Raw genomic sequence first — 25,038 nt, forward strand, 5'->3', positions numbered from 1 at the left:
TATCTTAGGTATACAAATCAGGCATTTTAGACCCACACTATCCAAATGGTAACCACTAGCCATTTGGAGGTATTAATGTTATTAACTGCCAAGTGCTGTAAATGTAAAATAAACACCAGGCTTCCAAGACTTACCATGAAAAAAAGAATGTAAAATATCTCAGCAATACATTTTAATATTGATTATATGCTGAAATAATATTTTGATATACTATGAAAACTTATTTCACCAGTTTGTTTGCTGTGGCTATAAAAAAATTTTACATTATATATGTAGATCACATTATATTTCTACTGGACAATACTGTTCTAGACCCCTGACATCCCAAAGTGGGCACCAAGGGCCAGCAACACTGGTAACACCTGGAGTCTGATGGAAATGCAGAATCTTAGGTTCTGGACCTACTGAGTCAGAGTCTACATTTTAACAAGAATCCCAAGAGATGCGTATGCATGTTCAAGGTTAAGAGGCATTATTGTAGATAATATTTTATTTTAAGCACATACAGATACTCAAAGACAGTACATGTGTATGACACTACGTGACTTTCGGGATAAAAGTAACTACTATAAAATAAATTCATTTAAAAATATTTACAATGTTAGCATTGTAACAGGTATCAAGGGTTATAACTGGACTATGGGGTAAGTACAATAAAAGCACAGAAAAAGAAACATGTAGATCTGTCTGAAAGAAGTCTAAGTAAGGGAGCTTTGGTAAATCCCTTCCTCTTGGGGGCTCAGGACCCCTAAGCTAATGCCCATTAATGAGACTTTGGATACCAAACTTTTTCTCCTAAAGTAGTTAAAGGCTTGAATTCTTAGGTGCAAAACTGGCTGGTGCAATTTAACTGCAAGCCCACAATTTGAATTTAGGTGCTCATGCTGCATCTGAAATATAAAATGACTCTCAAATATATTTCAAAGAATCCATGGGTTACTTTGCTTGGGCAGCCCCTGCTGTTCAGTGCCTGGTCACTCCTGATATAACCAGCTTGGTTAACTTTGATAATTAGGCAGCCAGATTCATCACCACCCCATCCTTTTCCACTAGAGTAAAAACTATACCTGACTGGCCTCAGAGCATTTAAAGTAACAGAAAAACTGTTGTTAGGCCCTTTTTAACTTAAATGCTGTTCCTTCACCAAAGTGGACACAAAAAGACTCAGTTTCGGTTTCCTTCGGTCCTGGGGGGCTGTCTTACATCTATACTCAGATTTCTTTCATGTGAACTCCATCTGGGGAGGTGAGCAACTGTAACCTCTACTGGGCTATCCCTTTCTCCCCACAGGGTCCTCAGGAAGACAAGGGGAGGCAACAGAGATTGCTTTTTTTCTCCTATAATCTGTGAGTCCAACTTGTTTTCAAAGGAAAAAGAGCTTCTAATGCCACCTCTAGAACCAGAAGGTTTGTCCTTAAACAGTCTAATATAGGAATTCAGTGAGAGCCTCATAAAGTGTGATGCTTGAGATGAGACCTAAAGAAAGGGTAAACAGGGTAGGGTGCGGTGGCTCACGCCTATAATCCCAGCACTTTGGGAGGCCGAGGTGGGCGGATCACCTGAGGTCGGGAGTTTGAGACCAGTCTGACCAACATGGAGAAACCCTGTCTCTACTAAAAATACAAAATTAGCCAGGAGTGGTGGCGCATGCCTGTAATCCCAGCTACTCAGAAGGCTGAGGCAGGAGAATCACCTGAACTTGGGAGGCGGAGGTTGTGGTGAGCCGAGATCATGTCATTGCACTCCAGCCTGGGTAACAAGAGCGAGACTCTGTCTCAAAAAAAAAAAAAAAAAGAAAGGGTAAACGTTTTCCAGGCAGGTAAGTTCATGGGCTACTATTATAGTGCAAGAAAGAACAGAAGAAAAGAAATAGCGATGTAAAAAAGAGTACAGTATCTTCAGGAAATCACAATTACTTTACTGTGGGAGCATAACGTGTGGCTAGGTACTATAGTTTTATTTTTCTTTAGGTTAAAGAAGAGAGTCAAAAGGAAGGCGGAAGTTTCAATAAATGAAGCCAGACAAGAAGGCGGTGGCAAAGGCTACTAGCAGCCTTCCACTCTACTCTGCTGCCGCCTACTTAAAAGGCTGCTTTTACCAGACTTCCTTCCAACAGGTGGCCATATGTCTCAGTGCTGGCCAATGACACAGAAGAAATCTTAAGAGAAAAGGGGTATATCTTCTTCCTTCCCCTTACTCCTTTCTGTTGTCAGCAACTCCAAGGTGATACCCGAGGCTGCAGGAATTATGCACTCAGATAAGACAAAAAGATTAGAGCCTGGATCCCTGACAACACTGTGGAGGCACTCTAATCCCTGGCTACCAATTCAGGGCTTCTGTTATGAGATAGACAGAAATAAATTTTTGTCTTATTAAAGCAATTGTTATTTGGAGGTTTTCTGCTATATGTAACCCAATCTAATTGGAAATTATAATTGGAATCATGGGCTTTACATACCACACTGAAGAGTTTGGGTGTGTGCTAGAAGTAATGAGAAGCCACTGAAAAAATCTGAGCTAAAATGCTAAAGAACAAAGTAACAAACAAAAGTTCAAACGAGGTTATCCACAGTATACAAATTTCTTCATTGAGTTCTAGAGGTTGAGGTAGAAAACAAGGTAAAACAGCATTTTTATACATGATGATGAGAAAATGAGTGGGTTATGAATCAGTTACTGCCTAATCTAATATACTAGAAGGGCAGTTCTAAGACCAGTTACTTAGAATCCCATAGATAGCACTACAAGAGTAAGGAAGAATATGAGAAGAATGGCCAAGAAATAAGAGAAAAAAATGAAGGCATTTGTAAAAATCGAAACATCTTAAAAAACAAGACCAACCACAGGAAATGTTTACCAATATATTCAGATAAAATTTACCTCAATCACATAAGAAATCTCTTGAGGGTATATTGTAACTATTTTATATAAATTATCAGAGCACTAATTAGTTGACACACTAGGACCATTTATACCTGGCTGCTTAGACACTGACGGGGGTTCTATGGTACAGAAGAAAACAGGTTCTGGAATCTCCACTCCAGCCAATAAAACTCTCTCTGCTTCATTGTTTTGTCCGTGCTTCTTTTCTCCCTCCCTTTCGGCTCTACGAGCTGCAGCTAATGCGCTGGACTTGGATGAGACAATGGTGTCTCCAGTAGCAGTCTGCAAGCAAACAAGATGACTTGGAACAAAAGTGGCATTTAGCAAGTGCTCATCTTCCACCAAGAATCACAATATAAGAATTTTTTTTTTTTTTTTTTTTTTTTTTTGGGGAGACGGAGTCTTGCTCTGTCGCCCGGGCTGGAGTGCAGTGGCCGGATCTCAGCTCACTGCAAGCTCCGCCTCCCGGACTTACGCCATTCTCCTGCCTCAGCCTCCCGAGTAGCTGGGACTACAGGCGCCCGCCACCTCGCCCGGCTAGTTTTTTGTATTTTTTTAGTAGAGACGGGGTTTCACCGTGTTCGCCAGGATGGTCTCGATCTCCTGACCTCGTGATCCGCCCGTCTCGGCCTCCCAAAGTGCTGGGATTACAGGCTTGAGCCACCGCGCCCGGCCCGAAGAATTTTTTTTGTGGCACTTTCTTTCCATCAGACCTTAAAAGATAAATAAAATTCAAAAAGCTCATTAATAACTGCGTAAGTAAAGCTAATTTAACTTGCATAAGAATTCTATCCAAAATATTATTGTAATAAATTCTAACAAACAATAAAACACACACACATACACATTCAAAATTATTTGGCAAAACAAATGTACCTTCCTAAATTTTCAATCGTAACAAGACAGGTTAGGGAGAAGTCCATTAGAGTGTTCTACCACCCATAAGAATTTATTCTTTTTTACAGAAAATCTCCTATTAACTAAAATAATTAACCAGAATACCCTTAACTGTGCAGATTGCTGGCTTCCATGTAGAGCCAGTTATCTTTTAAAAACTGTAATTTCACTTTTAAACTTTTATATTGTGAAATTCTGTGCCAGTTTCCTTCTCTGTAAAAACAATCCTACTAGAGCAATAGTCCCAACGTATTTGTAGAGCTCCTTCAAATACATACAAGGAGCTCCTGCCTTCAGGGAGATAGAGGGGACATTCCAAAGTCCAGTAACCAGTCAAATAGGAATTTTCTACTGAAGGATTTTCTTTTTTTTTTTTGAGACGGAGTCTTGCTCAGTCACCCAGGCTGGAGTGCGGTGGCACGACCTCGACTCACTGCAAGCTCTGCCTCCCGGGTTCACACCATTCTCCTGCCTCAGCCTCCCGAGTAGCTGGGACTACAGGCGCCCGCCACTACGCCCGGCTAATTTTTTTTTTTTTTGTATTTTTAGTAGAGACGGGGTTTCACCGTGTTAGCCAGGATGGTCTCGATCTCCCGACCTCGTGATCCGCCCGTCTCGGCCTCCCAAAGTGCTGGGATTACAGGCGTGAGCCACCGCGCTACTGAAGGATTTTCAAACTTGAAACTAATCATGAAGAGGTAAAATGTTTAAAATAACAATGTTTACTACATAAAGGTTAATGAGAAAATTATATTTTATTTAATCCATATAAATGAACAATCCTTAGTTTTAACCTATCAAAAATAAATACAGCATCAAGTATTTTCATTTATTCATCCTACAGTTATCTATGGAATGTCTACTATATGCAAGCACTGATCTATGGACTGTAGAGCCATGAACAAAAAAGACAAAAATCCTTGCTCTCATGGAGCCTTCACTAACAAAACATCTTGTTATTACCTGATCAGTTGTAAGTCTAGGTGAAATTTTCTGCAATGCTCAAGATAGGAATAAACCCAATGGGAACAAAACAATATTTTATATAAACTTAAAACACACATATATGTATATACATAAATACCTATAAACAGTATGCTATTTTACTTGGATTTCAACTTTGTATGAACACAATCCATCCTGTCTGTGGTCTTCTGTAATTTACTTTTCTTCCTAGTAAATGTATGAGATTCAGCCATGTTGATAAATATGCCACAATATTCTTTATTCTACTATTGAGGGACATTTGGATTGTTTATGGGTTTTTGATATTACAAGTTGCTTACTTGTAATTAAACATTTAAGCTGTTATTTCCTAGAGAAATCATTTGGTCACTTACATGTTTAAGCCCAACAGTCAAAGCAATGTTACCAGCAGTCAGTGAAGGGATTTCTACATGTTGGTCAGCAAACGGCAAAAGCAGACGACTTATTCTCTCCCTGTAAAATCATGATTTTATATTAGTAAAAGTATTTTTAAAGAAATGAGTACAGTTTTATAAAGTAAACTAAGCTTCTACTTACGTGCAGTTTCCATTAACATTATGAATGGCCAACTGGGGTTTTATTGTGCCTGAGTAAATGCGCATAAAAACCAGTGGTCCTCGCTGCTTGTCATGGAGAACTTTAAATGCCAATGCACATAAGTCATCCTTATACCACTGCCTATAAAATAAACATTCCAAAAAGGCCTATAAAACATACTTCCCATAACTGCAGAAACGTATCCTTCATGTCCCCAAAGATCTTTTATCTTCTAGTAGAGCTACTTAGAGCCACTAAATGTCTTTGTTACATAACTCTCTTTTTCCATTGACTAAATTACTCAATAGAGATCTTACCATTAATTCCTCAAAACTAAAAATAATGGATTATCTTCCAAATATCACCTCTATTTGTGAATAATTTCATTGCCAAGAGCTCTCTCCATGAAGACTACACCTGGGAATATCACACCACTTATCAAGAAATCAGCACAGGGTAAATAAACAGGTACTTTCCAATTATTGCTTTTATGCTCTCCTTCCACTTTCTGTTCTTACATAACCATAAAAATCTATATTATAAACTTGAAATTGTTCACATAACCAACACTCACAATAGAATGATGTTCTTAAACTGGTGATCACTGATAAGTTTTAGAATTGAGTTCTCCTGCAATTGCCAAATTTTGTGCATCTAAGGAGAGCTCCATATTTTCATTAGTTTCAAAGGAGTTCCTAACTTAAAGTAGTTTAAACACTTCTGTGACAGAATTTCTCCAATCTTATTCCCATTTCCTCCAATTTTTAACTTTAATAATACTAATATAGAGCTTACTATACCAGGCACTGTTCTTTGTGCTTTACAAATCATTTAATTCTTACAAGAACACCATGAGATAGGTCCTATTCTTTGCATTTTATAGATGAGACGTTAAGCAACTTGGAAGAGCTAGGATTTAAATCCAATAGTACAAAGCCTGTGTTCTTCACCATCATGCCTCTCCAATTTAGAGGTATGAAAAGTTATTAATGTCAGAATTAAGATAATTAAAGTCCATTTCTCTGCCATTTTACACATTGCTTACTGAGATTTTAAAGGACTTACTACTTAAGTACAAAGCTTTTAGTGACAATAGGGGTAAAACAATGACCTTTCTTTATAGCCACAAAATATTCTGAGCTTATGAAAAATCCTGAAATCTAGATGAATATAAATATAACTACAGAATATTTAACAAACATCCCCAGGATATCACTTTTCTAAGACTAAGATGGCAGGGTCAACAGTTAAACTTTTACACAGTGGAAAGACATACCTCTTAGCTCTATCTGTAAGATATTCTCTTTTTACAAGAGATGAACAATGTTTCTTTCAAGCAAAAATTACTATGGTTCCTTATATCATTTGCAATAACACTCACCATTATTATTCAAAAATGGTGATTTAATTACTTTTCATAAAAGTATTTGCCTACTTGTTTCTTCAAAGCTAAGAATTTTAACATATGTGATTGCATACTTACAGAAATTCATAGTTACGCTCTTCAGGTGAAGGCAAGTACATAGTAACAGCATCTAACAAGGGCTGTATCCCTTTGTTTTTCAGGGCACTTCCACAAAGCACAGGCACTGCTGTCTGAGCTAGTGTCACTCTATGTATTGCAGTCTGTAGCTACAAAGCAGAGAGACAAATGAGCATTTATTTTGTGTTCTGGTCTTGGCCAGAAGCTCAAAATTAGAGGTTTTCTCTAACCAGCCATGTACACAGCACTGCTCACCACACCTCCATCACTTTGTTGGCCTAGTTTTTCTTTTTAACACTAATCAGTACCTGGCATGTTAGATATTTATTAGTTTATCTGTCTCCCATTCGCTAGAATGTAAAATTCATATGAGCATTACCCCTGGAAATACTGCTAAATCCCCAGAAACGAGAAAAGTGGTTAAAATAGGTGCTCAAAAATATTTCTTGACGAAATTAATTAACATACTTATGATTTAACCTTGATAGTCTAACAGAGAAACTGGTCATAAATAAAATATATACATCTGAGTTATCATTTCTTCAATTAAATTAAATCCATATTAAACAAAATCCAAGGGAAAAAAGAGAAATCCAAGTAGGAAAATTTTTAGAAAGATTTCAAAAAACCAGAAAAGCTTGAGTGTGTTTGCAGGCTATTATTGGTGGGTCAATCCTACTTTAGATTGTGAGCTCTCTGAAAACAGAAATCATGCTATGTGAAGATAGGGTACAATAAATACCACATTTAAACATCCAAAAATAAACAGTTTCAAAACTGACATTTCATTCAAAAGAAAAAATCACTTTCATTCTAACTTTTGAGTGGCTCAAAAATATGTTTCAGCTCTTGTGTTTTTAATTATTCTAATGAATACTAAGTGAATTTGCTAGGCTCATCTTTGGCTCATTTTACAGATTATTACTTAGAAACACTTTGCTTGGCAATTCTTATGTTTCATAGAGAAAAATAAAGAGTAAATTTGCCAAATTCATGGGGAATGTCCTTGGCAGAACAAAATAGCATTTCCTTCAAGAAATCTGTCATAATTCAATTACTATCAATATCTTAATTGCCTCTTCTCTGGCTTACTGTATGTCAAAAGACAAAAACAAAGAACTGTAATGAGTTTCAATAAAAAATTTAAAAAGATTCAGAAAACAATGCTCTGAGAAAAATGATCATTGTAGTAGCCTGAAACAACAGTAAATTTTAATACAAACTTTCTGTGATCTCCCTAAACATCCTTAGAGGAATTGTCATGATGAAAAGACTACAGAGAATGAGTAGTTAACTAATGCTGACTCAATAGAAGTTAAACAGATTCAATTTTTAATTTTGTAAAGTATGTTTGAAAGTGATAAATCACTGCCATTAAGTATTGTATTAGTAGTGACTTTAACTTAATGTTCTCCTAACTTTAAACTTACAGCTTTCTAACAACATGCAAAGTTTAAAAAAAAATGCACACACATCAAAGGCAGAGAAATCAAACTACATCCAATTAGTAACATTTTGCCAAAGCTATTGAATAATAAAATTTACCTTTTCAGCTGGTAACAAATCAAAATTTTCACTAAATTCTTCTAAAACCACGTCAGCAAATTCATCATCCAAATCTGCAACCTATAAAGAAAGGTTCTAGAGTTCTATAACTTGCATTTATCTTCATAACTATTAACTTGTCCAAACCCCATAAACAGACAATATTCAAATATTTCAAGACAGCTACCTTATCCAGACCAAGCAACTCTTCACTTCTTCTAATGAGATAAAGAAAAATGTTTTTCTTTGAAAGGAAAGGAAATGGAAAACTAAAGATACTATTAGGAGTTTCCTAATTCACAGAAAGTCAGAGCCTGATAAAGCATCTTAATTAAGTGCTATCAGTGTGCTCAAAAGAAATCAAAGAAAATGTGCAACTTACAATGATAGTACATACAATGGATTGGCCTTTTTAAGATAAATTTGGAGGTTTTAGATTATAAAAAAGTTTCATCTGGTTTTCCTCTAATATCTGAATGTTCACCAGATCTCCCAAGTCGGTGAAACTAAAAGAATTAATGTTGCCGTAATTCTGCACTGAAGAAATACATTTATATTAGGGAAGGGAGGCATAGGCAATATTTCAATAATAAAAATGCAATAGTCTATTTCACATTCTTTTCATAACCATCCGCCTATATGAAATGGGATCATTCAGCTGACAAATTAATAAAACAGCTTCAAAAGCGTGTTAACAGTACAAGGGAGCAAAACATTCAAACTTGGTAAAAAACCACACTGTTAACAGGATTAAGTATAGCAGAAATGTACCTAACCATCCTTCTGGAAAGCATTATATGTGATGTTTAAGCTCTACTTCTGGAATCAGACTATCTAGAAATGGTTCCACCACTTACTAGCGTGTTCAAATTTTGGTCAAGTTACTTCACCTCTCTGCCTCAGTAACTCACAGAGTAGTATCTTACTTCTTGAGGCTGTTATAAGGATTAAATAACCAATTCAAATTATGCTTTAAGAATATATACTAGTGTATAATAAGTATTAGCTATCATTACTGCGTACCTTCAATATTGGAAGTTGATTCTATTCCACATTAATCTTATTCACTAAAGGAAAATTTTAAATTGTGACAAAATATATAGAACATAAAAATTGCCATTGTGCTTTTTTTTTTTTGATATGGAGGCTGGTTCTGTCACCTAGGCTGGAGTACAATGGTGCAATCTCGGCTCACTGCAACCTCTGCCTCCTGGGCTCAAGCAATTCTCCTGCTTCAGCCTCCTGAGTAGCTAGGATTACAGGCGCGCACCACCACACATGGCTTTTTTGTATTTTTAGTAGAGACAGAGTTTCACCATGTTGGTCAGGCTGGTCTCGAACTCCTGAGCTCGTGATTCACCTCCCTCAGGCTCCCAAAGTGCTGGGATTACAGGCGTGAGCCACTGTGCCCGGCCCATTGTACTTTTGTACAGTTCAGTAGTGTTAAGTACTTTCACATTACTGCACAATAAATCTCCAGAACTCTTTTCAACTTTCAAAACAAACTCCATACACATTAATTAAACAACATTGTATTCTCTCTGCCCTTCCCCAGCCCATAGCAACTACCATTCTACTTTCTGTCTCTGAATCTGATTACTCTGGATCCATGGATTTGGGTTGCTTCTATCTACCTTTTGGCTATTTTGAAGAATGCTGTTAGGAACATGCATGTGCAAATATCTCTTTGAGACTCTGTTTTCAGTTCTTTTGAGTACATACCCAAAAAGCGGAAATGTTGGGTAATATAGTAACTCCATATTTAATTTTTTGAGAATCACCACACGGTTTTCCATAGTGGGTGCAACATTTACATTCCTACCAACAGTGCACAAGGTTATAATTCTCCACATCTTTACCAACACCTATTTTCTGTTTTTGACAGCAGGCATCCTAATGGGTGTGAAGTAGTCTTATTCTGTAAATTTTATACATACTTATGTGTTTCTTATAATCAGCATATGATTAGCTACTGACAGTCTCAGATTTTCTGAGATTTCTGTCACAAACTGTCACATCCTAGAAGACCATGAGATATGGGCAAGTGTGTGTTGGCTCCTCAACTAGATTACAAGATCCTTCTTAAGTTTATTCTTATAGTTCTTCTGTATTAAAACAACACCAAAAAAACTCAAAGAGGAATGAATTATTAATAAATGTCGGTTACACTTTTATATTTTCTATGCTCCCCAAATTAAAAAAGCAGTATAACAAAGCAGGTAAGAGCTTTAGCTCTAAACTGAGATTAACCTGGGTTCAGATTCTAGGTCAGCCACTTTATTAGCTGTGTGACAACTTATTTAAGCATTTGAGCTGCTGTTTCCCCACCTGTAAAATGCAGACAATATAAGGTTCTTGTGAAGGTTAAATTAAAAAGTATACATAAAGCACTTAACCTAGCATATAGTAGGCCCTCATTGACTCAATAACAAAAATAATTATTATGTTAATGATAAAGTTGCAATGATTACTACAGTCAGGCATCAGTTAGTGACAGGTATAAGTTCGGAGAAATGTGGTGTTAGGCAATTTCGTCATTCTACCAACATCATAGAGGTGTACTTAGAAACCTAGACAGTATCGTCTGCTTTTACACCAAGGCTATAGTCTATTGCTCCTAGGCTACAAATCCGTATAGCATGTTACTGCACTGAATACTGTAGGCAATTGTAACACAATGGTAAGTATTTGTGTATCTCAACATAGAAAATGTACAGGGAAATATGGTATTACAATCTTATAGCACTGTCAACATTCATGTGGTCTGTTCTTGACTAAAATGTCATCATGAAGTACATGACTATATACTTCAAAAAAAAAAACTACATACAAAAGATGAGTGAAAAAAAATTAATGCTGACAGAATTTATTTGGACCAATTCAATTTAGAAGTGAAAAATCAAGGGCTCAGATTCCAACATTTTTCTCTACCATAATATTCAAGAAATTTAAGGTTTACTTATTGCCATATATACTAACAATATAATATAAATATTACAAATATTAACAATCTTGCTATTTTCCATTATAATTTTAAAGGTGGATGAGGTCCAGAGCTATATACCAACTATAAAATTGACGGTTTTAAAATTTTCTAAATAATTTCACATCTGGTGAAAAGTAAAAGACATTCATATCCTTTGACATAGCAACGCTACTCCTTAGTTTAATCCTAAAGAAACCATTGCCCATGTGCACAAGGAGATAGATACAAAAATGTTCATAGCCACATTGCTTGTAACAGCACAACCTCAAAGCCCATCCACAGGAGAACACCCAATAAAGTGTGGTAAAATCATATATTAGAACAATATAAGCCAGGCGCGGTGGCTCAAGCCTGTAATCCCAGCACTTTGGGAGGCCGAGACGGGCGGATCACGAGGTCAGGAGATCGAGACCATCCTGGCTAACACGGTGAAACCCCGTCTCTACTAAAAATACAAAAAAAAAAAAACTAGCCGGGCGAAGTGGCGGGCGCCTATAAGTCCCAGCTACTCGGGAGGCTGAGGCAGGAGAATGGCGTAAACCCGGGAGTCGGAGCTTGCAGTGAGCTGAGATCTGGCCACTGCACTCCAGCCTGGGCGACAGAGCGAGACTCCGTCTCAACAACAACAAAAAAAGAACAATATACAAGATTGAAATGAATAGACTATACACATAGCAACATGGATAAAGTTCCAACAATGTTGAGCAACGTCATAAAATACAAACAGTATCATTTCAGTTATGTGAAGTTCAAAACATGTAAACCTAAGTTCTTTAAGGATTTATGGTAAACTACAAGGAAAAGCAAACGAGGCCCGGTGCAGTGGCTCATGCTGGTAATCCTAGCACTTTGGGAGGCTGAGGCAGGCAGATCACCTGAGGTCAGGAGTTCGAGACCAGCCTGGTCAACATGATGAAACCTCATCTCTACTAAAAAATACAAAAAAAAAAAAAAAATTAGCTTGGTGCTGTGGTACATGCCTGTAATCCCAGCTACCCAGGAGGCTGAGGCAGGAGAATCGCTGGAACCTGGGAGGTAGAGGCTGCAGTGAGCTGATTTCGTGGCAGTGAGCTGAGATCGTGCCACTGCACTCCAGCCTAGGCCACAAAGCTAGACTCCGTCTCAACAACAACAACAACAGCAAAAAAGCACATGAAAGAGAAATACTGAAATAATAGTTTGGGGGACAGGTAGATGATTAGTGGGAGAGAGAAATGAACACAAAATGGCACACAGCATTTACATTGTATTAGGTATTATAAGTAATTTAGAAATGATTGAAAGTATAGAGGAGGGCCGGGCGCGGTGGCTCAAGCCTGTAATCCCAACACTTTGGGAGGCCGAGATGGGCGGATCACAAGGTCAGGAGATCAAGACCATCCTGGCTAACACGGTGAAACCCTGTCTCTACTTAAAAATACAAAAAACTAGCCGGGCGATGAGGCGGGCGCCTGTAGTCCCAGCTACTTGGGAGGCTGAGGCAGGAGAATGGCGTAAACCCGGGAGGCGGAGCTTGCAGTGAGCTGAGATCCGGCCACTGCACTCCAGCCTGGGTGGCAGAGCAAGACTCCATCTCAAAAAAAAAAAAAAAAAAAAAGAAAGTATAGAGGGAGACATGAATAGGTTATATACAAATACTACATCACTTTATATCAGCGACTTGAGCATCTGCAGATTTTGGTATCCACAGGAGGTCCTGTAACCAATCCCCCAGAGATGCTAAAGTATGACTATATTCTATTTAAGATGAGTGGTGCACACACTGGTGTTCATTTTATCATTCATTATACTTTACTTGTTCAATTAAGGCATTCCTTGCTTCAGTTGTTTCCTTCAGCAATTCAGGATCACTCATTTCCAAGAGGGGCTTTCTCTCAAAGTCTTTTCCATCATTTGAATTGCTATTCCAAAGAAGTTTTTCTTTCGTTACTACATCCACCACTCCTTTGAAAGTTCTGGCTTCACCAATTGGTAACTGTAAGTCAGAGTGAGATTAACATTATTAAATGATCACTCACTGAAAACTACATTGATGACAAGTCTTTTCTAATTGTACCATTTTCCCCAAAATGTCTATTATCACCATTACTATAATCTGTGGCTATTTTTATTTATACTCCAGCTTCTTAAAAAATGATTTGAGATGGCTTTGGAAATGTATACATTGTCACAAAATAAATTAATGAGGAAACTGAGAAGAAGCTGATGCTATTAACCAATTTACCTGTAAAAGCAAAGGCTTTGCCTTTAACTTCTCTCTGATGCTTTCAACTGCATACTTAAAGCTGTAGAAAGCAAAATAATTATAGTTAAAAACATGGTTAAAAATTATTTACCAAAGGTATCAAAAGAAGAAAGAAAACTCTTACAGGTTTTAAGAATGTTTTCTAAAATTTTAACCCACTTTATTCTCCTTAACGCTCACTATTTAACAGTTTTCCATAGGAAAATGTCTGGAATAAACTTTTATGTCAATTTCAGATATCAGAAATTACCCTAATCCAGCCACAGAGCTGTTTAGGATATTATTATTGTGAGCTTCACATAACTATACTTTGCAATTAAGATTAAATGAATTGATCAAGGTAACATGGATAATAAATTGTAGTTGGGATTCCAATGCAAGATTTGTGATAAGCTAAGGATTCTTTCTTCCACTACTAGGTTTGCTATCATACAAGGCTACCAGCTTTCTTCCAAGAGCCTGCCTAGTCTTTGGCATTCTTCATATCCTATGCTATGCTATTCATTTCTATGCTAACACTGCAGCTGGCTACCTCTAGAACACATGCCATCTCTGGCACATGGGCTGATTTATACATACATGCAGGTCATTCCGGTCCCAGTGTTTTTTTCAGAACCAGCCTATTATCCAGTCATCTCCCTCCCCATTGCCAAAGGCACTGTCTGGCAATAAATAAGTACTTCCATCTACCACAAGGAACTCCAAGCAGAAAAGGGTCAGAACTTGAGGCTAATACATTTTAAAGGTTGCTGGGCTATTATTAATCAAGACAAGGTCCTTTAAACCAACAGCCTCAGAATTACTACAGAGAGTGAGAAAAACACAATGCATATTAATTACTGTGTAGTTGTAGGGGAGGTATAGTTTATGTTTCATTTTTGCCATTCTCCCACCACAGGTCACAATCTCTCCCTATCACATTTGTTGTAAAATTTTTAATATTCTTGATTTTCTCCCTTTCATGTTTTCTTCAAATCTTTCATATATTCTTGATTCTCTGAATTATGTTCTCAGAACAACGTATCCACCACTCTATAGTCTCTGACTATGGCCACTACATTTCAGCATTAACTCTCTTCTGCCCTACATGCAGGTCTTACAGCATCTACATTCTCCTCTTCCAGTTCTTTATTGAGAGTATCTTACCCAGTAGCTAAGAAAATCAGAGAATAAGGAAGAACACCTTCAACTGCAGGAAACAATTCTCTATTCTCTATCTTTAGCAATGATGGGAAGTGCCATACCTTCAGCAATATAGGGACTATACTATACAGTTCTAAAGAGAATCAATGGAATCATCAAGATGCCACTTTGATCCTAGAAATATGATTCGGTCTCTCTATACTACAAACAGGATTCATCATCATCTATCAGCTATTAGTCCCAAATTGTTACATAACCTATGGATTAGCTGCTTTGAATTTTTTTATGGGAATAAACTGGGATTTCATGGAATATTTATATCCTATAATACAATAAGAAAAAAGAGCTATTTCTAAATTTAAGCTATAGTTCATTAAAAGTTCAAATTGTAGTTTCACTCTGATAAGCCAACTGAAACACATTTTAAATACCTTGCTCCAGTTTTGTCCATCTTGTTTAAAAAACAGATTCGAGGTATATTGTGTTTATCAGCTTGCCTCCATACTGTGAGAGTCTGGGCCTAAAGCAAAGATGAGGAAAAAAATACATACTGAACAAAAGTCACAATGTTACTAGACCCAGAATGAAGAGATCCAAAAATCTACTGTCAGATAAATCGGGCCCTATTCTAGCAGAGAATTAGTGCAACTGTACTTATATTTCTAGGGTCACTCTTCAGCTATCAAGTTAACACAGCCGGGAACGTGATGAAGTGTAAAGAGGAGTGTGCTTCAAACTACTTGAGAATACTCTGGGTGAACTAGGTGGCCACACAAAGAAAATTAACACCTAGGAGGTACTGAGAATCACAGAAAGTGAACTTAACTGAGAATCAGGAGACCTACTTTTTGTTTGGCTTCACTTTTCCTAGTAAATGTCATATGACACTTAATTCATTTAATGTCAGGTCTCTGATCTATGAAATAGGAATTTTGCCTTAATTATTTCAGATACTTGTTTTGAGGTAAAAGAAATATAGCAGTGTACTATAAAGAAGCCAGTTTATTTTTTAGGTAAAATTTATATACAATAAAATACAGATATTAAGTGTATATATAGCTCAATGCGTTTTGATAAAAGTATGTTTGTGTAACTATTACCCCAATTAGTACGTAGAACACTCTATTATTCCTGAAATTTTTCTCCACCCTGTCTCCTACAAGCAACCTGTTCTGATTTCTGTCACCACAGCTTCAGTGTCTTATTCTTGAACCTCATATAAAATAACGAGGCTTCTTTGGTTCAACATGTTTTTAACATTCATCCACATTGTTAGGTGTATCAGTTCTTTTTAATTATATAAATGTACCAGTTGGTTTTCCTATCCACCTGTGGATATGCACTTGGATTGTTTCTAGTTTGGAGCTCTTGTGAATTTAGCTGCTATAAACATTCTGAATGTGTCTTTGCTGGACAAATGTCTTCATTCTGTTGGATAAAGATATAGGAGGAGAACTGCTTAAGTATATTTAAACTTTACAAGAAAATTCCGCCGGGTGCGGTGGCTTACGCCTGTAATCCCAACACTGTGGGAGGCTGAGGTAGGTGGATCACTTGAGATCAGGAGTTCAAGACCAGCCTGGCCACTCTGTCTCCACTAAAAATACAAAAATTAACTAGGCGTGGTGGTGCACACCTGTAGTCCCAGATACTCGGGAAGCTGAGGCACAAGAATTGCTTGAACCTGGGAGAGAGAGGTTACAGTGAGCCAAGATTGCACCACTGCATTCCAGCCTAGGTGACAAAGAGTGAGACTCCTGTCTCAAAATAAATAAAATAAAATAAAGAAACTTCCAAATAGTCTTCCAGAGTAGTGGCATTATTTTGCAGTCTTTTTTTTTTTGAGACAGGGTCTCACTCTGTTGCCCAGGCTGGAGTGCAGTGGTGCGATCACGGCTCACTGCAGCCCCAACCTCCCCGGGCTCAAGCAATTCTTCCATCTCAGCCTCCTGAGTAGTTGGGACTACAGGTGCATGCCACCACACCCAGCTAATATTTTTTTTGTATTTTGTAGAGATGGGGTTTTGCCATGTTGCCCAGGCTGGTCTCTAACTCCTGGGCTCAAACAAACCCACCTGCCTCAGCCTCCCAAAGTGCTGGGATTACAGGTGTGAGCCACCATGCCTGGCCTCTATTTTGCAGTCTTATCAACAATGTGTAAATTTTCTAGTTGCTCCATATTCTCACCAACATTTGCTATCATTCTTTTTAATTATAAGCATTCTTTTGGGTGTGAAATTGAATCTGTGATTTTAATTTGCATTTTCCTGATGACTAATGAGATTATGCATCTTTTCATGTGCTTACTAGTCATTCACATGTGTTCTTTTGTGAAGTGTCCATTCAGGATTTTTGTCCATTTTTTTCTGGGTTGTTATTATTGATTTATAGTTCTTCATATAGCCTGGATACAAATCCATGGTTATAGATATGTACTGTAAATACTTCAGCATTTATTTTCCAAGATGATCATGTTCTCTTATATAATCAATACTATTATTGCATTCAGGAAATTTAATATTTGTATAATACGTTTATCTAACATTACAAGTATTTTCTCATAGTCTATGCCTTGTGTTTTTAATTTTGTTTTAGTGAACAGCTGTAATTTTGATAAAGTTCCAGGAATCAACTTTTGTTATTTATGTTTCGTGCTTCTTATGTCCTCTAGGAAATTTTTACCTACCCCAAGGCTGTAAAGAAATTTTTCTTCTAGAAGCTATGTATGCATAACTTAACACTGTGATACACTCCAAATTAATTTTTGTGTATGATGAGGTATGTATGTGAGGGGTAGGGGGTGAATATCATAAATTTTCAAAGAACAAAAACATATTGCAAATGAAAACAAACACAAAACTCACACCATCCCACCTGCCAGCTAAAAGCCCATCCATTGTTTAAAAGAAGTGCCTTCTCCTTCATGAATTCAGAAACTTCCTATTCAAGCACATTTCAATCTTGTAAGTAATGCAATCTGTTTGAATGATTAAGCGTCACATTTATGTAAAGTTATAACAACAGAAAGGTGGAAGTATTAGGAAATAAAGTGACAGAAATAACAGTGTATAATCAATCTCACACCATAGCGTCTTCTGCCAGAATGCATGAAACTGAGGCAGGCTAATTTGATAGCTTGAAAGTAAGGTAGAATCTCTGATCCTTCCAAGTTCTTGACACTACCTTTCATATTTCTCCTTTTACCATGAAGTATCTCAGATCACATATAGATTACATCTCAATATTAAATTCTGATTTCCTTTTACCATTATTTTATTTACATGAACTTACCAAATAGATGATTACGGTTACTAAATTTGATATATTCTACTTTTTAAAAACTCATGCTGTTCTATTTCCCTTTATTCTGGCAATATTATTTACCTCTACACCAGCAGAAGCATCAAATACAGCCACTGCACCATCCAACACTCTTAGGCAGCGCTCAACCTCCAAGGTAAAGTCCACATGACCTAAGAAAAAGATAAGACGTATAATGCCTAAAATCTTTTTAACAAAACAAACAAAACCATCATATGATCCAGCAATCTCACATCTCACTCCTAGTGGGGGGTGTATGTGTGTATATCCAAAGGTATTGAAAGCATAGTCTCAAAGAGCTATTTGCACACCCATATGTATAGCAGCACTGGGAGACAAAAGGTGGAAACAACCCAATGTCCACTGATGTATGAATGAACAAAATGTGATATATACATACAATGGAATACTATACAGAATAAAAAAGAAGCTATTGTAGCACATTGTCACATGCTACAATACGGGAAAATTTGAAGGCTTTATGCTAAGTGAGATAAGCCAATCACAAGAGGACAAATACTGTATGACTCCACTTACATGAGGCATCTAAGCTAGTCAAATTCACAGGTATACAAAGTGATCTGTATTATTGATTTATAGTTCTTCATATAGCCTGGATACAAATCCATGGTTATAGATATGTACTGTAAATACTTCAGCATTTATTTTCCAAGATGATCATATTCTCTTATACAATCAATACTATTATTGCATTTAGGAAATTTAATATTTGTATAATACGTTTATCTAACATTACAAGTATTTTCTCATAGTCTATGCCTTGTGTTTTTAATTTTGTTTTAGTGAACAGCTGTAATTTTGATAAAGTTCCAGGAATCCACTTTTGTTATTTATGTTTCGTGCTTCTTATGTCTTCTAGGAAATTTTTACCTACCCCAAGGCTGTAAAGAAATTTTTCTTCTAGAAGCTATGTATACATAACTTAACACTGTGATACACTCCAAATTAATTTTTGTGTATGATGAGGTATGTATGTGAGGGGTAGGGGGTGAATATCATAAATTTTCAAGAACAAAAACATATTGCAAATGAAAACAAACAAAAAACTCACACCATCCCACCCCTGGTGGTTAGCAGGGGTGAAGAGAGGGGGCAAAAGGGAACTGTTGTCCAATGAATATAATTTCATTTCTGCAAGATAAAAAAGTTCTGGACACCTGTTTCACAGCAATGTGATCATACTTAACACTACTAAACTGTACACTTAAAAATGGTTAAGATGGTAAATTTTGTAACATGTTTTTTACCACAATAAAAAGCAAAACAAAAACCCCATACAACAAAAAACTCCAAATGATGCAGCATCTCTGTATTACTGCAATAGTACCATACCTGGTGTATCAATTAGATTGACTCTATACCCCTTCCAATCAAACGTAACAGCAGCTGATTGAATAGTAATGCCTCTTTCTCGCTCTTGGGCCATGAAATCTGTCACAGTGTCTCCATCATCAACATCTAGCCAGGAAAAAGATGATAAAATTTAGTCTTAATGGCAAGTGTATTTTATTGGTGCTCAATATCTACCTGACACAGTTTAATCTGCCTTAAGAAAGATTTTTCCTAAAATATTTGGTTTAATAGAGCCTTTACTCTTTCACTAAGTAAATCCTCATGGTAGAAAAAGTTTTTCAGCTAGATTAGTATTTTTGCCATAAAAGTAATTTTTCACCAAGATGAAAATCTTTTAAGTTTACTGAACCATATACTTCATTTATTTCTTACATAGCTTCACTATCATTACCCCCTCTTTATCTGATGTCCCTCCCTCCTGATCCCTTGATAGAAGGCAGACTGGTACAATGAAAGAGCACAGTCATAGCTTTAAATCCCAACTTTACCACTTAGCACTCTATGATCTTGAGGCAAACTACTTAATCTAGTTTGTAAAATAAGGCCAATAAAGTCATCCTTGCTGGGTTGTTACAAGGATGAAATGAGACAATATATATAAAGTACCTAGTCTAGTAGATGATAAATGATAGCCACATGGAATGAGATAGATAAAAAAATTCATCCAATATTAAATTATCCTTTACAAACCCATCTCATTACTAAATTTTCCAAAGAGAAGGGATTTATTTGTACAAGTGCAAGTAGTCTCATACAACTTCTACAGTATAAAGTCACAAAAAAACTATCCTGAACTTTATCCAAAAAGTTCACTGAAATTATTCTGCAGTAAAATTCTGTAGTTGAATTATGTATATTATTCTAATTAAATTTATAGACAGTAAAAGAAATAAAAAAGTTGTTCTTTACCATTATCATGGCCTTATACTATCATTTATTTCAGCATTAAACCCCTAAAATGGTAGCTAGTTGCCCCATGTATGTGTATGTGTGTGTGTGCATATATGTATTAATATGTATACACACACATAATCTACACACCAGAGGAGGAAATAGCAAGAAAAATGTATTTGACAGTAACTCGAATATAACTCTATGTTAATATCTATAATTATATTACTGTCAGTTATTCCCAACATCACTGCCAAAGAAAATAATATCATTAAGGATACAAAGACCAAATAACTAACTCTAAGTTCTAAATGAGACAGCAAGTTTTAAAAACACTTACACAGTACTAAGATTTTTCACAATTATAAAGATCTTTATTTCACATTATCTTTATGATTATTCATATGACTAATGAAGTCAACCTTGGATCAGCAAGTTCTACAACAACCTGGATAGTTTTTAGGCTATGATCTGAACTAGAAAAGAACTTCAAAAGATAGCCGTACAAAAACACATGGACATCACTGCAGTTTGGCTCTCAGGAAGCCCCATCCTTAGGGGAAGTGGGAGAGCCCCACATCAAAGGAGCACCCCGTGAAACAAAAGAATCTGAATAGTAGCCCTTAAGTGCCAGATCTTCACTCTGACATAGTCTATCCAAATGAGAAGGAATCAGAAAAACAATTCTCATAACATAACAAAACAAGGTTCTTTAATACCCCCCCAAAAAATCACACTAGCTCACCAGCAATGAATCCAAACCAAGACAAAATCTAAACTGCCAGAAAAGAGTTCAGAAGGTCAATTACTAAGCTACTCAAGGAGGCACCAGAGAAAGGTGAATACCAACTTTAAAAAATTGTTTAAATATTACAGGATATGAAGGGAAAAATCTCCAGAGAAATAGCCAGCATAAATAAACAATCACAACTTCTGGAAATGAAGGATACACTTAGACAAATGCAAAATACACTGGAAAGTCTCAGCAACAGAATTAAGAAAGTAGAAGAAACAACTTCTAAGAAGTTTAGGATTATGCTGAAATGACCAAACCTAAGAATAACTGCTACTTCCAAGAAAGAAATCTAAAAGTTTGGAAAATGTATTTGAGGAAATAATCAAGGCAAACTTCCCTGGCCTTGCTAGAGATCTAGACATCCGAATACCAGAAGCTCAAAGAACACCTAGGAAATTCATCACAAAAAGACCATCGTTTAGGCACACAGTCATCAGCTTATCTAAAGTCAAGACAGGAAACAATTTTAAGAGCTGTAGGGAAAAAGCATCAGGTAACCTATAAAGGAAAACCTATCAGATTAACAGCAGATTTCTTAGCAAAAACCCTACCAGCTAGTAGGAATTGGGGTCCTATCTTAGTCTCCTTAAACAAAACAATTACCAGCCAAGAATTTTGTATCCAGAGAAACTAAGCTTCATAAATGAAGGAAAGATATAGTCTTTTTCAGACAACCAAATGCTGAGAGAATTCACCACTAGCAAGCCAGCACTACAAGAACTACTAAGAGGAGCTCTAAATCCTGAAACAAATCCTTGAAATACACCAAAATAGAACCTCCTTAAAGCATAAATCTCACAGGACCTATAAAAAAAAAAAGAAGGTATTCAGGCAACAAATAGTGACAATAGTAACCTCACATCTCAATACTAACATTGAATGTAAATGACCTAAACTTTCCACTTAAAAGACAAAGAATGGCAGAAGGGATAAGAGTTCACCAAGTATCTGCTGTCTTCAAGAGACTCACCTAACACATAAAGACTCACATAAACTTAAGGTAAAGGGGGGAAAAAGATATTCCATGCTAATGGACACCAAAAGTGAGCAGGAATAACTGTTCTTATATCAGACAAAACAAACCTGAAAGCAGCAACAGTTAAAAAAGACAAAGAGCAATATTATACAATGATAAAAAGACTAGTCCAACAGGAAAATACCACAATCCTAAATACATATGCACATAACATTGCAGTTCCCAAATTTATAAAATAATTACTACTAGACCTAAGAAATGAGACAGACAGCAACACAGTAATAGTGGGGGACTTTAATACTCTACTAACAGCACTAGACAGGTCATCAAGACAAAAAGTCAACAAACAAACAATGGACTGGCCAGGCGCAATGGCTCATGCATGTCATCTCAGCACTTTGGGAGGCTGAAGCACGTGGATTACCCGGGTCAGGAGTTCAAGACCAGCCTGGCCAACACAGTGAAACCCTGTGTCTACTAAAACATACAAAAATTAGCCAGGCACGTTGGTGGGTGCCTATAATCCCAGATACTTGGGAGGCTGAGGTAGGGGAATCACTTGAACTCGGGAGGTGGAGGTTGCAGTGAGCCAAGATCGCACCATTTCACTCCAGGCTGGACGACACAGCCAGACTCCATCTCAAAAACAAAAAAGAAACAATGGACTTAAACTATATCCTAGAACAAACAGACTTAACAAATATTTATAGAACATTCTTCCCAACAACTGAAGAATATATATTCTATTCATCAGCATGTAGAACGTTCTCCAAGATAGACCACATGACGGGCTAAAAAAGAAGTCTCAATAAATTTAAGCAAATCAAAATTATATCAAGTACTCCCTCAGATCATAGTGGAATAAAACTGGAAATCAACTCCAAAAAGAACCCTCAAAACCATAGAAATACATGGAAATTAAATAACCTGCTCCCAAATGATCACTGGGTCAACAATGAAATCAAAATGGAAATTAAAAAATTATTTGAACTAAACAATAATATTGATGCAACCTATCAAAACCTCTGGGGTACAGCAAAAGTGGAGCTAAGAGAAAAGTTCATTGCATTAAATGCCTACATCAAAAAGTCTGAAAGAGCACAGACAGACATTCTAAGGTCAAACTTCAAGGAACTAGAGAAACAATAACAAACCAAACCCAAACCCAGCAGAATTGAAATAACCAAGATCAGCACAGAACTAAATGAAATTAAAACAAACAAAAAATACAAAAGTGAAACAAAAAGCTGGTTATTTGAAAAGATAAATAAAATTGATAGTGAGATTAATCAAGAACAGAAAATATCCAAATAAGTTCAATTAGAAATGAAACAGGGGATATTACAACTGATACCACAGAAATACAAAAGATCATTCAAAGCTACTATGAACACCTTTACACACATAAACTAGAAAACCTAGAGGAGATGGATAAATTCCTGGAAATATACAATCCTCCCAGATTAAACCAGAAAGAAATAGAAACTCTGAACAGACCAGTAACGGTCAGAAAGAAATGGTAATTAACAAGTTGCCAACAAAAAAAGTCTACGACCAGATGGATTTGCACTGAATTCTATCAGATATTCAAAGAATTGGCACCAATTCTATTGATGCTATTCCACAGATAAAGAGGGAATCCTCCCTAAATCATTCTAAGAAGCTAGTATCACCCTAATACCAAAAGCAGGAAAAGACACAACGAAAAAAGGAAAACGACCAATATCCCCGATGAACATAGAAGCAAACATACTCAACAAAATGCTAGCTAACTGAATCCAACAGCATATCAAAAAGATAATCCACCATGATCAAGTAGGTTTCATACCAGGAATGCAGGGATAGTTTAACATCTGCAAGTCAATAAATGTGATACACCATATAAACAGAATTAAAAACACAAATCACACGATCATCTCAATAGACTCAGAAAAAGCATCTGACAAAATCCGGCATCCCTCTGATTAAAACTCTCCACAAAATTGACACAGAAGGGACATCATACTTTAAGGTAATGAAAGCCATCTACGACAAACCCACAGCCAACATTACACTGAACAGGGAAAAGTTGAAAGCATTCCCCCTGAGAACTGGAACAAGGCAAGAAGGCCCACTTTCACCATTTCTATTCAACATAGTACTGGAAGACCTAGCCAGAGCAATCATACAAGAGAAAGAAATAAAGGGCATGCAAATAGGTAAACAGGAAGTGAAACTGTCACTGTTTGCTGATGATATGAACGTATACCTAGAAAACCCTAAAGACTCATCCAAAAAGCTCCTAGGACTGGTAAATAAATTCAGCAAAGTTTCAGGATACAAAATTAACGTACACAAATCAGTAGCCTTGCTATATACCAACAGCAACCAAGCTGAGAGTCAAATCAACAACTTAACCCCTTTTACGATAGCTGCAAAAAAACAAAAATAAAATACTTAGGAATATACCTAACAAAGGAGATAAAAGTCCTCTACAAGGAAAACTACAAAATACTGTTGCAAGAAATCATAGATGACACACAAATAGAAACACATCCCATGCTCATGGATGGGTACAATCAATATTGTGAAAATGACCATACTACCAAAAGAAATCTACAAATTCAATGCAATTCCCATCGAAATACCACTGTTTTTCACAGAAGTAGAAAAAAAAATCCTAAAATTCATATGGAACCAAAAAAAGAGTCTGCATAGCTAATGCAAGACTAAGCAAAAAGAACAAATCTGGAGGCATCACATTACCAAACTTCAAACTATACTACAAGGCCATAGTCACCAAAACAGCATGGTACTGGCATAAAAACAGGCACATAGGGCCAGGCATGGTAGCTCACGCCTATAATCCCAGCAATTTGGGAGGCCGAGGCGGGCAGATCACTTGAGGTCAGGAGTTTGAGACCAGTCTGGCCAACATGGTGAAACCCCATCTCCACTAAAAATAAAATTCAAAAAAATAGCTGGGCATGGTGGT

General features: G+C 36.6%; 1 protein-coding gene across 4 annotated transcripts in view; it reads right to left on the minus strand.

Moving 5' to 3' along the window:
* GFM2 (G elongation factor mitochondrial 2) overlaps positions 1-25,038 on the minus strand; it is a 48,809-nt gene that overhangs the window by 12,764 nt on the left and 11,007 nt on the right. For all 4 annotated transcript variants that reach the window (XR_004056343.1, XM_010363318.2, XM_010363325.2 and 1 more), the window contains 10 exons: positions 19,381-19,506; positions 18,091-18,179; positions 15,138-15,226; positions 13,543-13,603; positions 13,114-13,293; positions 8,333-8,413; positions 6,788-6,936; positions 5,305-5,445; positions 5,121-5,220; positions 2,976-3,165 (listed from right to left, as the gene is read on the minus strand). Coding sequence is in view for 3 of the 4 variants with exons in the window: in XM_010363318.2 (XP_010361620.1) it covers positions 2,976-3,165; positions 5,121-5,220; positions 5,305-5,445; positions 6,788-6,936; positions 8,333-8,413; positions 13,114-13,293; positions 13,543-13,603; positions 15,138-15,226; positions 18,091-18,179; positions 19,381-19,506 (1,206 nt within the window). In the remaining variant the exon portion in view is untranslated. The remainder of the gene's footprint in view (positions 1-2,975; positions 3,166-5,120; positions 5,221-5,304; positions 5,446-6,787; positions 6,937-8,332; positions 8,414-13,113; positions 13,294-13,542; positions 13,604-15,137; positions 15,227-18,090; positions 18,180-19,380; positions 19,507-25,038) is intronic.

Source organism: Rhinopithecus roxellana, chromosome 3 (genome assembly GCF_007565055.1).
Source record: "Rhinopithecus roxellana isolate Shanxi Qingling chromosome 3, ASM756505v1, whole genome shotgun sequence".
NCBI lineage: Eukaryota > Metazoa > Chordata > Mammalia > Primates > Cercopithecidae > Rhinopithecus > Rhinopithecus roxellana.